The sequence below is a fragment of the Hesperophylax consimilis genome, chromosome 21, assembly GCF_061612785.1.
Source record: "Hesperophylax consimilis isolate HC1 chromosome 21, BYU_Hcon_1.0, whole genome shotgun sequence".
Lineage (NCBI taxonomy): Eukaryota > Metazoa > Arthropoda > Insecta > Trichoptera > Limnephilidae > Hesperophylax > Hesperophylax consimilis.
In genome coordinates, this window is record NC_142856.1 from 21,081,125 (window position 1) to 21,095,696 (window position 14,572).

The following is a 14,572-nucleotide window of genomic DNA, read 5'->3' on the forward strand; positions in this document are numbered from 1 at the left end:
TAGAAGTTCCTAGTGAGACAGGCACGCCTCATCTCCTATGTAAATTTATTTAATAAATTTAAAATAAAAAATAATGTTGTTTTTGTAAAGATACTAAAGAATGGAACAATAAAACAAACAAAAAACATTGTCGCATTAAACCGCGAGTCTAAATATAAACGGAATTGATAAACGTCTTCAGTATTCTTGGGCCTTTGCCGGGTAAGAGGGAACTGCAGACGAGTATTGTAAACTACTTGGAAAAACTTTTTCGAAACTTTTGATACTATCGGTGTGCACAATTACCTACTTTCAAATATATCCTCTTTAAAATGAAGAATGCGAACGTACAGGTAGGTTTGAATTTGAAACGAAAATGATTTGATTTTTCAATAACAATTTACCTCAGGAAATTAATTATTTGCCTACTCTAGAAAATAAGCATTTTTCAAGAAACACGGTTAAAAATACTTACTTGAAATGTTGTTTATTATTTGCATGCATCTTTTTTAAGAACATGCCGACCGGTTTCAGTCCAAACATGGTCCAAACTGCGCGAGGGTATTTCTTATACTTTCCACAATACATAAGTATCTTCCTAATTGAAACAACGTTTACAAAGCTTAGAGCTTTTTAAGAATCAAATTTTAAATTAAATTCACAACAGTTTCGAGGTTGCCTTTTCATTTCACAGTGAGCGTACTGTATTACAGTGTGTAAATTGAATATCATTTCATCTCATATCACACGGAATGTATATCTCCCACTGTGCTGTACAGTAGGACCACGAAAATGTTTCTTCAGAGTGAAAATTTTGGTGCCATTATATTAGCATGCGGTTATTCCATCGTGCTGTGATGAATTTCCATGAATGATCCGCTCCTGGGAAGAAAATTGGACTAATACGAAAACCCGAACTGGTGCTTTTTATGCTGGAATACAAAATCATATTCCAAGTAAACCTTGGTTCCACGGCAAGAAAAAATCCAAAAGATTTATATCCTGTATCTCGAGAATGAGAATTGGTCATTGCTCCATTTTATCCCATTTGTTTAAAATCCGGGTCCTAGATAGTCCACTCTGCCAGTGCGGCATGGAAAATGAGACTCTTGATCACGTTTTCTTTAATTGTAAAAATCATTCATCCTTCAAAGGCATTTATCGTTTACTTATAAAAATCACCCACCAATCTCCCCTTAGTATTCCTTATTTACTTTCTCTCAACAATTCTCGCATTTTCTCAGTTCTATACAAGTTCATAGACGTGAATGACTTCAATATTTGAGATTTCCTATTCCCGTATAGATTTCCCATAAAATTATAACCATCTCCCTTAACTTTAACGGCACATAGCACTCTCTTTAGGGTGAATTGCCTAATACAAAAAAAAATGTCCATGAATTTTGATGAATTTTATTGATTTGATCACGGTTGTCAAACAAAACTCGTTTGCAAAAATGTGAATATAAAATTGCACGTAAATATTGTCATTGATTAGAGTTAAGTTATTAAGTACAAACTACCTACCCTAGTCAGTCTTTCAAAACCCTTTTAGTAATCTCGATTTTCTTTTTTAATAACTTTTATTGTTAAATTTAAAAGACAAATTTATAGTCTTAAATATTTGTATTTTGATATGCAACTTGGGCTGAAAGACCAAGGATATATTTAAGACTTTTTTATTTATTTTATGGGCCTATCCATAATATTATTTTTATTTGTTACATTTTCGAAAAAAAACTTTAAACAATTAAAGTACTTTTCAAACACTCGGTATTCAATCATTCAAATTACAGAAGGAGGTGTATTTATAAAAATGAATAAAACAATCGATGTGTTTCGAAGCCCCATACTATTTCATCATTGTGATAAATCAAAATCAACGTGAGATGCCACTCCGATACTAAATTCATGGAATAAAAAAATAGTTCGTTCGTTTTTACGAATTAAAATTGTACACGTGGCCACCTGCAAAGTTAAGTGTCAAACTTTGCAATGTCAATTTCGAAAATCGAACAAAAATTAAGATCCTATACGCGACTTCTTGTTAAGTAGGTACCTACCTGACCTTGGTTTGACCAAAGTTCAGAATCTAAAGGTTGCTTGAGATGGCTTTTTTATTGTTAATTTTTTTTTTATACACCCATTGGGCTTTTACATTGGTTAAACATGGTTACAATATTTTACATAAGTGTTAGTAATAAGCAATTGTTTTATATGGTTTTCAATTAGATAAAAGTTTAAAAGATTTTTTTAAAACGAAAATATTTTCAGAAATATTATTTTGTGATGAATAATTATTTTGGTATGTTTTAAACATCCAATTTGTTATGTTATAAATATTGACTTTATTTGCATGTTCGTTTGCTTAACTATTGAAGGAATTGACGAGTTTGCTACACAATTTGTTTGTAAAGGTGACATTGAAATAGATCCTTGTGCCTTATGCCTAGCGTGTCGAGTTGGTGCTCTTTTATCAAGAGGAAGCTACAAGCCAAAAATGTGAATATTCTTGATATACCTTACATTGTAGATAATAGCCATTAAAATTGCTTGACAAACGGTGTCTAGAAATGTTCGATTTCAAGCACAAAACAGGTTATTCGATAGTAATATTAAGGTTCCTACATATCTACTTAATTTATATAAGTTATTTTCAATTAGTGTAAAGTTCAGCCTTTTGTATTGTCTTAGTCTCTTTAGAAAGTGAAGTCAGTTTACTACGTTGTTTTTTGTGATATATTTTTCAATAATATTTATTCTGGCATCGAATGTGATTGGCGCCCCGCGGACCCTGTCAGTCTACTCTGATAATGTATTAATAATAAAAACACTCGACGTGTAGCTGGTAGTATTCATAACACGGTAGGAATTCAGGCTCTGTGGACTTATTGATTTGAAATAATACATCTTGATTTATCTGAAACTGCACACAAACTAAACAGTTTCAAACTAGAAGATGGATTTTAAATATTTTAGACGAAACGAAATTGTGTTTTGCTTGAAGTGGGTGAAATTATATGTAGGATAGAAGAAGGTATAGAAGGAAAGCGGGATGACCAATCCAAACCACTGTATATCTGCGAAGGAACCATCAACATTGCGATATCTCGAGGAAATCTAAACGAACAAACACGAAAAAGATATACTTCTTCGGTCTTACACCAGGGCGATACTGGAATTATTTCCACTCTGGGACGTGCCGCAAATAAATTGTATTTTATTTTAAATGAGTCATTTGTGAAACAACAAAAATGAATCTAATAAAATTTAATTGCGCACGCCGGGATTTGAACCCGCGACCTTAAGCTTACTAGTCGGGAGCCTTTGCCCTCCACCACGGAGGCCTTTAATAACACTAAGTAAATAACATTAATTCTATAAATTGCGACCTTTGTCTATAATTTGGAAAGCAAATAACAACGTTTTTTTAAATGAATTATTTCAATTTAATTAAATTCAAATGTATTATTGTAATGAGTATTATTGCAAGTACGCATTTCATTCCTATGTGGAAAATACTCTCAGCATCGCCCTTGTTATTTCGTAAAAAAAAATAAGCCATGGAATAGTTCCAACTGCTCTTAACCGTCTACCGAATATATTACATTTCCAATTGGTGTGTGTTTTAAGGCTGGAGGTAGTGGGGAGGAGAAGGAGTAGAGGAAAAGGAAGGGGAAAGCTGACTATTCAGATCTGGTCACCAAATACGGTTAAAGTCATTTTAAGCGACGTTCATTTCTGAATTGTATTTTATCAACAGGGCAATTCTGAGACTAGCTTCCATTTCCTATTCCACACGCTTAATTGCAAAATAAATACCCGTGCTCTTCATGCTTTTAATAATATTTGTATAAACTCTAGTTCACTGCCCAAATTTAAAAGGAGCATCATATCAATGATATAAAATGTTCAACGCGCATACGTATACACACACACACTCCCACGCCTATACATTACATACGTTACCCGGTAATAACTAAATATACATACACTTATATAAGACATTACAAGGAAACATATCCTTGAAATATTACATATTATTTGTAATTGTTTTCATTGCTGTAGCCAACGTACTGTTTGTTTCTATAATATAAAATAAATGACTAGCTCTAAATAGCAATTTATAACTTTCCACCTCACAACATTCCCCCAAAAAGGGTGCCATAGATCTACAAGTCCTGGCATGGAAATCTTGCACAATATTACCTAAAGTATCTTCAAATTTTAAGCTAACTACTGACCACATTGCAGAAAAATTTTAACTTTAAAATAACCACAAATCTATCGAAACTCACACTAGTATTCACATGTTTATTGGCTCAATAATTTATAAAGTTAACCCTTTCAATGCAGACTTCAAAGTCAAACAACCTTTGACTCTTTGAAAATATTTCATAAACATTTTAACCATTTTCAATAATATATTAAACAGCCTTATAACTAACTCTGTACATGAAAATGTGTAATCTATGTAAGTACTGGTGGATTTCAATAAATACAGTAGAATTCAAATTTGGTGAACAAACTATTGAAAGATTGTTAGAAATAGCTTTAGGTCAAACGCGACTCGTTAAAATCAGTACAAAGTAACAATGTGCGTACTTCAGGGTCTCGTGTCGAGGATCGGAAAAACGCAAGGAAAAATCAAAGAGTTGTCCCGGTAAATTGAGCTTTCTCGACATCAAAGCAATATCTACCTACTTGTCATCAATATCAGAATGTACCGAGGGGCTGAAGTGGTATGAACCATAGCTGCAGACTTCGGTCCTCTTGAAGCCCTTTCCGCCGCGACCTTTGATTCCATCAAGCGAATACTTGCGCATATTTTTTTAAGGAATTTTTTTGTGAAAGGAAATTTTTCGTATACAATTTGTTTTCGCCTTCAAAGAGACACTCGAATCTGTATACCCTAGGAACTGAGCTTTGTGAAAATAGGTGGAGACGTGCGTCGTTAAACATATTATTTAAGAAAACATCTGAATTTTTTTTTTAAATATTGAGTGCAAAATGTCAAAAGCTTCCCATTTCACACATGCTCTCTCCTTTCGATATTTAGAATAATGTAGGTCGAGCTGTTATCAGTTGTCTGAAAACCTATAAACCTATACAAACCATTTTAGGGTTTCGTGACTAAACAAGAGAGAGACGAAACCAAAAATGATATAGCCACAAAACGTGATGAAAAAACTAACCTAACGAAACACAGTTACAGTAGTTTTTTTTCCATTCATTTTCTAGACTTTACACCACTTTTCAAAAGTGTTCTGTTTAGTCCGGTGATCCATTTTAGATTCTTACCTACCTACAAAATAAAAGACTTGGATTTTTTTTGGCCACTAAGTATGATAAAGCGATATTCACTTAATACCTATAAATATGCAAAATTGAATTTTATTGGGTAATCGTTAAAAAAATAAGTTTTTTCAGCTTTTGATATATTTTTGAAAGCCCATCGGCGCACATTTCTCTTGCTTCATTGAAACTCATACCGTGAACCTAGCCTAACCTTAAGTGTCTCGGTGAAGCTTTTAAATATTTTTTCCATTGAATTCGATTCTCTAACTAGTCAATGTAGTTAGCGACAAGAATCGCAACCTCACCCCCCGTCGCTGTTTTGCATGGCAGATTAGGTGCACAACTGCACAGCTCAATTAGTTGAGAAACACAGGTGGATTGATACTAATGAACCGCGCTGCACTACACTTGCGATCTTCAGAAGGTTTCAGTAAATTGATTACATTTACAAAAATCTGTGCACGTCTTACACCAAAGCTAGATACACTAAGCAGTTAGGGCCTGTCTAATAAACGTGTTTAAAATGTTACACATGAATGTATGGTAAATAGTTGTGTATAATTTAAATCACGTAAATTAGTAATGGGCAAAATCCCTGTCTTATCTGTAGGGGTAAAGCAGGTAATCATTGCCCGATTTTATGGAATATTTTACTTTCAATGGGTATAGGTTTTGTCATGGCCACCATATTACACAATAAATACGAGCTAGGTACCAAGGTGCCTATTGCTTAGTTACCTATCAAATTCTTCCATCATTACATTATGTTTTTTCTGAATTATTATCTTCATGGGTGAGTTTTTGTTGGATTATATAATTCTGCATCAAACTTAAATAATGTTATATCCTGTATTATTTTCATATTAGGTACAATATAAATACCATCATGGTAAGTTTTATAAAATAAGTGTTTTTCTTACTAGTTGTTTCGTTATGAAGTTTGTCATTTTTCAGGCATTATCAGCTTTGTTCTGCTCCCACCAACCATAGAACAGGAATCAAAACTCCTCGCTTGATTTTGAACATGAAACAGGAACGCACCGAGAAAAAGTGCGGAAGTAACAATTCACCCGTCATCATTATTATCTCAATATTCGTAACACATGCTCGCCAATTGTGTGCATTAGTTCATGTGAAAAAGGTGACATGTGATTAATCGAACGTTTTTCCCAAGTGTGGCCCCGAAAAACCAAAGAAACGCCAACCTGGTAAGTGGATAAATCTAGCAATTACTTTGTATGTTGGTTGGGGTAGTGCAATCTCCATTTCGAGGTTCAAGTCTCCTGAAACAGAGAAAAGATAACGCCTTTCTCTGCCCCAAATTACGGTGACGCAATTCCAGCGTCATCGCACACTAGTTTTAAAGGTTTTTTTGTATTAAATATATATTTTCACAAGTCACGAGGAGGAAATCAATAATTGGTTTTATTCCGTAATCAACTGAACAGCAATACCTACCTATGAGAATTGTGAATCAACTAATTTACCTTAGTAATTAGTAATTAATAAAAATAATTAAATAATAACACGAACACGAACAAAAAATAATAAGCGAACAAACAAAGAAAAACACAAACCAAACAAATAAGTTTAGTGTTGAATTCGAAGTCAAATTTTTAATTGAACAAATAACGTCATCTGCACAACTATTGAATTTTTATTAATAAAAAATAAACTATTATTAGCAATACTTTGAATCAATAACGTGCTTTAACATCAATATTATATAACTCCGGAATACTTTTTAATATCGCACTTGAGTTTGTATTATTAAATATACGTAGGAAGAATGCCCCTCAAAGAGCAAAGGGAAAAATATATCTACATTTTAATAATAAATTCTAATATCTAGTAAAGATTCGTAAATGTTCATTACTACGCAATATAAGTACTTGTTTAGGATTAAGCAAAACATTAAAACAAATCTTCAAAACGAAAACATCAGAAGCAATATTTTCCTGATAGACAAAATAATTTCCCAAAAACTGTAATTATAATAATAATTCACTTCCTTATTTTAAATCTAGGTAAAACTAAAATTTTATGATCATAATCATAATTAAATTGGTGGCAGAATTGTACCTGATGAATTTTAAAACATTACTAATTTAAGGGATGAATTATAATTACGGACAGATGAAAAGTTTTTTGACGATTTCCTGAAACAAAGGGTTGGAAAGTTTTACACCTCAAAACCTTTATATCTACAGCCTCCGTTGTAGGTACTTGGGTCCCAACCCTGGTTGGTTGATTAAAGGAACTCTAATTATTTTATAATTTAAGGATAATTACATTATATCTGATCGATTATTATTACTAACGAACACTTTGGAAAGCTTATAAATAATATTACGCACATAAATTAATTCAAAGCTTTTGCAAGGTGAAAGATAGTTCATCTTTTATTAATACTCGTATTATTCCAAAAAGCTTTTTTAAATTTTTAGATACGAATATTTTTAATACAAGTTTTTTCGACATCCGTTTGAGTTGGAAGTAATTAGGTATCTGTACTTTAGTTTCTTTCGTTTGAATCTCTCCTATAAAATGAAAAAACAACACAAAAAATTCTGATGTTTGTTAGGTGAAATCATTTTAATATTTTATTAACAATTTTCTATTGAATTCGTTAGAAAAAAACATAAAATCTGTTGGTCTTAAGAATTGAAATTCTGAAAATTTTACCATCTATGGAGTCATGAAATATGCACACAATTAAACTGCCTGAATGTTATCGGTCAAAGCAACTCAGTCAATGCTCGCTTATTTTGCATTTAAATGTAAAAAATGGCTGTAAAAATAATAAAACGCCAAATTATATATACTTAATTTAAAAAATAGTATATTAAAGTATAAGTGGATAAACAGGTCTTTAAAACACGCGCGATTTTTCGAGCACGACGGCGTAGCCGAGTGCTCGAAATAAAGCAAGTGTTTTAAAGACCAGTTATCCACGAATACTTTACGCTATTTTTATATTGGTACACTTTGAAAACATAAATATTGATATTATTATTAAAAATTTGGAAATAAGAACTATTAATGAATTCGTGATGTGACATCACAATATCTTGTTGTCATGGAAATGAAAAACACAAACATTAATTTGCAATCTGTCACATAAGATTAATAGTTGGATTTATAGTTAAAAGTTGACATTTAGACTTCACATTTTGTTGATTTGTTGATGTTGCCATGGTAACTTTAAAAAACGCGCGTTCCATAAAGTGCGATTTAAACACGCTAGAGCGTACTTTAAATGAGTAAAAAAGGGCACCAATAGAAAAAAAACTTTTTGAAATCATAATTTGGGTTGTAATATTTTTTTCAAAATTTTAAAGTGTATTTAAAAACATTTTGTTCGCAAGAAGATTTGGTTGCAATTATTTAATGTTTTTTCTCTTAACTTTCAGATCTCCGAAAAAATTCGCATTTCTGCAGAGTTTTTCAGTTTGAAGCACCAATTCAGTATCCGAACTTCCCTCTACTAATGATCCGCCGACGATTCATCGGTTCCTATTTCAATTGCTCGGTCCATCCCATCTCCCGTCTCCCGTCTCCCACCTCCCATCTACCGGCATAACGAGAATATCTCCTGACTTCATTGATAGATAATATATAATAATGAGAGATGCTGACACACCGCGCTACTATTTATAACTTACAAACTTGTTAGCAATGCATAATACTTTTTCGTTTTGTTATTTCGTATACTTATCAGCACAATTATACCTAATGAGAAGTTTTAAACCTATCCATGAAAAAATTCTTGAAAATAAAAATACTATTTAAATTGAGTCATTATACATATATCAGTTTTCCGCTCGCAATCTTTATGGTAAGATGACAGTTCTGAAAAATATTTTTCTGCTTAATCAAATTTGTTGTGAACAGTTATGCTTATTTTTTAAATTTATATGAAAACCATAATTTCTAGTTTTGGGAACGTTTTTAAATACTAAGGATTGTAGAATGACAGGAATACGAACATATTTTAATAAACTCAACATACGTAATGAAGATTTTGTAAAATTATTGCTAATCGCGGCAAGCATTGCCCGTGATGCAGATTTTTTTGGTTCAATTTAAACTTATAATATTTACTGATTAATTACTTTTAGAAGTAATGGATTTCAAGATATTATAAATCATTGATTTATATTGATCATCAAAATAAGCATAATATATATTCAGATAAGAAGAGACAGAAGTATTCAGAAGGGGGGAAATAATATTATCCCATGGATCCTAGAGTGAAATTGTGCCAAATTTGGATTGAATTGCAATAATTTTTACTTTTATTTTTATGCGATTTTGCACACAAGTTTCTTAAACCAGTAGAAATATGTCACCCCTATTTGAAGGCATGTTGCGAGGATAAATTATTATTTTTTGTGCAAGACGAAACCATTTAAAAATTGATCTGACTTCTAGCGAGGTCTTGACTTGACATTTCTATTTTCTTATGTTTATTTCTGAATATTGCCTTTTGCCTAATCCATCTTTATCATCTTTGCTGATATTTTAATTTTAATTTTCTAATTTCGAGTTACTTATTTTATAAATTGGACGTAAGGCCGTTAGTAAATAAATAAATAATTATAACCTATAGTATACTTATCTATAGAATCAATATTCGATAAAAATCAAAATTTTACGATTTTGAATTATTAAAATTACTATCTGGGGAGTAATTCTATCTACTTATATACCTACCGTATTCCTACCTACAGAATTAATTTTCGATAAAAATCAAAATTTTATGATTTGGTGTCAAATTGCTAACTTGGGAGTTATTAAATATTTAAATAAATAGTAATCACCTAAAATATTATAAATATTGGACAATAAATGAATCAGTGAAAATACATAGTAAATAGCAATAGAAATAGCAAGAAAATCATCGGTAAAAATCAGTCTGTTGGTTATTTATTTTATTTCCACTGTAATGAATCAATTTACCATCGTAAATACTGTTCTCATATTAAATACATTTTTTTAATTTTAGATGTTTTATATTTTAACTGTTTTTTTTTTAAATATTATTAACTAAAATACTTACATTATACTGATACAAATTATCATTGAAAAATTTCCTCTACAACACAGGTGAACTCCTAGCGTGAAGAACAGTATACAATATCTGTTAATAAACAATAATTTATATGTAGATGAAATAAAATAAAAAAACGTAAAAAATTTTGTGGAGAGTGGAATGATTTAAGTGTTTGTTTGGAAAGTATTTATCTAGCTCAATTACTGGAGAGTGGAAAGATATATTAAAGAGTATGTTTCGAAAGTATCTATCTAGCTAAATCAGTGGAGAATGGAATGATATATTAAAGAGTAAGTTTGGAAAGTAACTATCTACATAGCTAAATTAGTGGAGAGTGGAATGATATATTGAAGAGTAAGTTTGGAAAGTATTTATCTAGCTAAATTAGTGGAGAGTGGAATTATATATTACAGAGTAAGTTTGGAATGTATATATCGAGCTAAATTCTTTTAAACAATTACCAGATTCTTAAAATTTGTAACAAAAGTATTGCATAATTTTGTATCAGTGAAAATAATTCACTCTTATTCAATTTTCAAAAGCTTTATGAAATATTTAAATTTAGAGTTTAAACCATACAATACAACCCATAAACTATTTAATTTACTACTGCCATCATTACAACATTTCGACACCATCGGTAGAAATGTAAGTCAGGAGGTAGATCATCCATCATCATTCCAACAATGTGTTCACAGGGAATCTGTTAAATAAGGAATCTGCCCAAACAAGAACTTGAACCAACAAGCCGCCAATCCAAAGGCATAATAGACTCGACAGAGTTAGAACAGACAATAAAATCCAACGGCTGCTGGGTGTTGGTTGATGGCTTGGGGTTTCGGGTTATCAACAGGGATGAATTTGGACTTAAAAATTAAATCGAATTTTGTAGTTTGCCAATTCTTAAAAAAACTTAACAATTTCAAGGAACAGAATGCTATTTTTTTAGTTTGACTTTGACGGTGAAGAGTTTATACAAGGCGGTAGGTACTTACTTACAGGTAATGTTTTTGTTTTCTTATGTTAAAACATCTTAAAGAAATAATGGTGAAAAAAAGCTTAAACCGTCAAATTACCGCTTGGTAAAAAAACTGCACATATTTACATTATTTTTAATTATGTAAAAAATATTGCGTTAACCACGACAATCCCGAGAAAAAAGCACAAATTTCAAGATACCACAGCTCACCGTTTGACATTTTTTTGCGACAGTCAAATTAACATATTTTTTTACTGAAGGCGTATACTTAAAAATATTAAACATTTATTTTTAATAGTGGCTAGTGTTTACTATAAAAATAATGAGTTTGTAATAAATATTATCCTGATATTAAAGCATTCACACAAAATGTTCGAAATCACGAAAGCTCCAAGCTCCAAACCTCAGCAAGTATTAGATACCTACTTCATTTCCACAATAAAGCTCTCATAGGAAATACAAAAGCACTTGCAACTCGGCAATCTCCAAGATGTCGCTATGACAAACGAACAGATTTTCTACATTAAACTTAAGTTTTCACAATACTAATTTTCTATATAAATGTGACACAATATTCCGATTTCCCCACACTTATTAAAATAATAATTCCCATGCCTTCGATAGCATCATCTATTATATTATTTTCCCTGGGCATTCGTAGTTCTACACCGCCCCGCCGTCCAATTGATAAATGCAACATTTCACGGCAATATAAAGAATGGCTGTGAAATCTTTGACAAGCGTCACCCATTGTCACCAATTTCTGAGTTGACTCGTAGTTTTGTAAGTCATTATTTCATATCGAAGTGCCAATGAATGAAATAATGAATAGCGGACTATCCTCTATTGTATTGTATCGGCGCTATTACCAACGCGCCGACAGCTTTTGCAAATAACACGAGTGTTATGTTGTATTATTGTTAGTTATTATAACTTTTTTTGTCATTTTATTCAACAATAAGAGAGTATCTTTATCACTTGTGAAGTTTAAATTATTTCAAAGGGGATTTGTTATTTATTGTGATATTTAATCGTTGCCATTGTACCTATACTACATATGAAATTATGTTAGATTTTTTTTGTAATATCTACCTATTTTAAATAATTAACCACAATATTTTGAAGTGCACGATATACTGTATTACATTTCTGTCTGTTTTAGATAGCACAAAATTAAGAAATAAAATCATGGAAAGCTTTGTCAAACACTTACGGTGTGAATTAAAAATCGTGTTATATGTAAAGAAAAACATTCACTCAGACTTCAATCATTAATTTTAAATATGTAGTTATCTTTAGTTTTATCGAAACTTGGATTCAAATAAACACGGTTGGCATAAAAAAAAACCTACCTCTAAATGGTGCGTTAAAAAGTTACCTAACGTGTTTCATTTTATTTTACTGATACAGTTTTTTTATATCCGTCGGGTAAAATTTTTCACATTTCTTAAAATAGGTAGTTATCTACAATCTACAGTCTACAATGAAAGAAAAAAAACAGTACATCGGTATTTACTAATTTTTAAGACACTAAAAATGTTTATTATAAAACTTTTTTGCAGATCGCGATAGGTTTCAAAATCAAATATTTTAATAACATTGATATATTTTTCACGAAAACAAGTATTACTATTATAATGGACTTGTAAATAAACTGCCGATTCTTCTGAAATCTTACAAACGTCTCACAACATTCTAAAGATTATCAAAACACCTTTAGCTTAATCAAATCTTACAAATGGAAGATTTACTCATATCAAACTAACTACTTTGTTGCTTCGGTTAAAAAAATATCCATATCGGTTTAACGATTTCTTTGTCAGAGGCGGCATAACACAAAGCGGGTCCTTCTGTAGACCCTAGGGCTCTTGGGACCACAGCAAGTATTTTGAAATAAGATATTTTATTTTTAAGCAAGTAACCGAAGTCCTTTGTCCTTTTGAAATAAAATGCTAAGCCAAAAAAGGATTCCTAAAACAAGGACACGCTTTTAATTTTAGTCCGATGTGTTATTTTTTTTATACGATACGGAATTTAATTTTGTTGGTTGTGGGTATGAATTTATTAATCTATAAAATGTGTTGCTTGTTAGGAAAAGTGAGGTAGGTAATATGTAAATGTGAAAAGGATTAGCGCTCTTTTGATTGTATTTATTTATATTTTCGGGGTAATTATTGTGGGTAAAAAATAAATCCACAAACTGTAGATAGGTGTAGGTATACTCAATTCATGAATATACCTATTTATGAATATTGGTGACGTACATTATAGATAAAAAATAATAAATTTCGCCAAAATCATAAGCCTACACCAAATTTATTACCTAAAAATAAAAACCGAAAAACTTTTAAACCGAAAAATATTTTTAAAAAATATATGCTTTTTTTCACTTTGAAACTTTTTATTTGCAAATATGTCGGATCCTTTTAAAAAAATCTAACGTTTATCATGGTTTTATGGATGCTTTTACGATTTTTTTGGTAAAGCGTTACAGAAAAAAATAAAGAAATGAAAAAGTTTTTCAAAAATATTTAATTTTTGCGAAAAAAAAATTTGCACAAATTACACAAAACAATTTCGATCGCTGTTGTTATTTTAGAAATTTTAAAAAATGAGATACTTTATTAAGAATAGATTTAAAAAATACATTTATGCAAGAAGGTATCTACCTACTTACTGAGTTGATATGCATACCTATACAAAAAAAAAATTAAAATTCTGAAAACTATCCATCTACTTCCCGAAATGTTCTGTGCTTAGGTAGCAATATTTACAGAAATTTTAGAAAAATAATTTTATTCTTAAATACATATTACAAAAATAGCAAATCTGGCTATTTATCACTTTTGCATGCTAAGTTGAGAATGTTGTCCGTAGTATAAGTGAGATTGACTATAAATTAAAAAAGAAAATAAATTTGTGTAAACAGTCATCCCTTTCATTCTATCAAATAAATTGTAATGTTTTTCCTACCTTTTCCACGGTCAATCAACTGTAGCATATCAATATAACACTAGGAGTCTCTTTTCACAAAAGTTTTTTTTTTAATCACAGAGTTAAAAATCAATTATAACTTCACAATCACACAATGTTTTAACAATCCGAAAAAAAACCAAAATCGCAAAAATTCACTGTGATATCTGACTAATTATTTGGTATATCTACCTAGAAACGAACTTATTTTTTGTGACGTTGAAATATTACTGACAGATACTTTGAGCTTGCTTAAAAAATTGTGCAAAATTTGAAAATGTTTAATT

General features: G+C 30.8%; 1 protein-coding gene across 1 annotated transcript in view; it reads right to left on the reverse strand.

The window, feature by feature from the left end:
* The window catches only part of toy (paired box 6 protein twin of eyeless), a 145,179-nt gene extending 130,834 nt beyond the window's left edge, over positions 1-14,345 (reverse strand). The window contains exon 1 of the mRNA XM_089644679.1: positions 14,286-14,345. Coding sequence (XP_089500805.1) covers positions 14,286-14,313 — 28 coding nt within the window. The 5' untranslated portion in view covers positions 14,314-14,345. The remainder of the gene's footprint in view (positions 1-14,285) is intronic.
* Between the last annotated feature and the right edge of the window lie 227 nt (positions 14,346-14,572).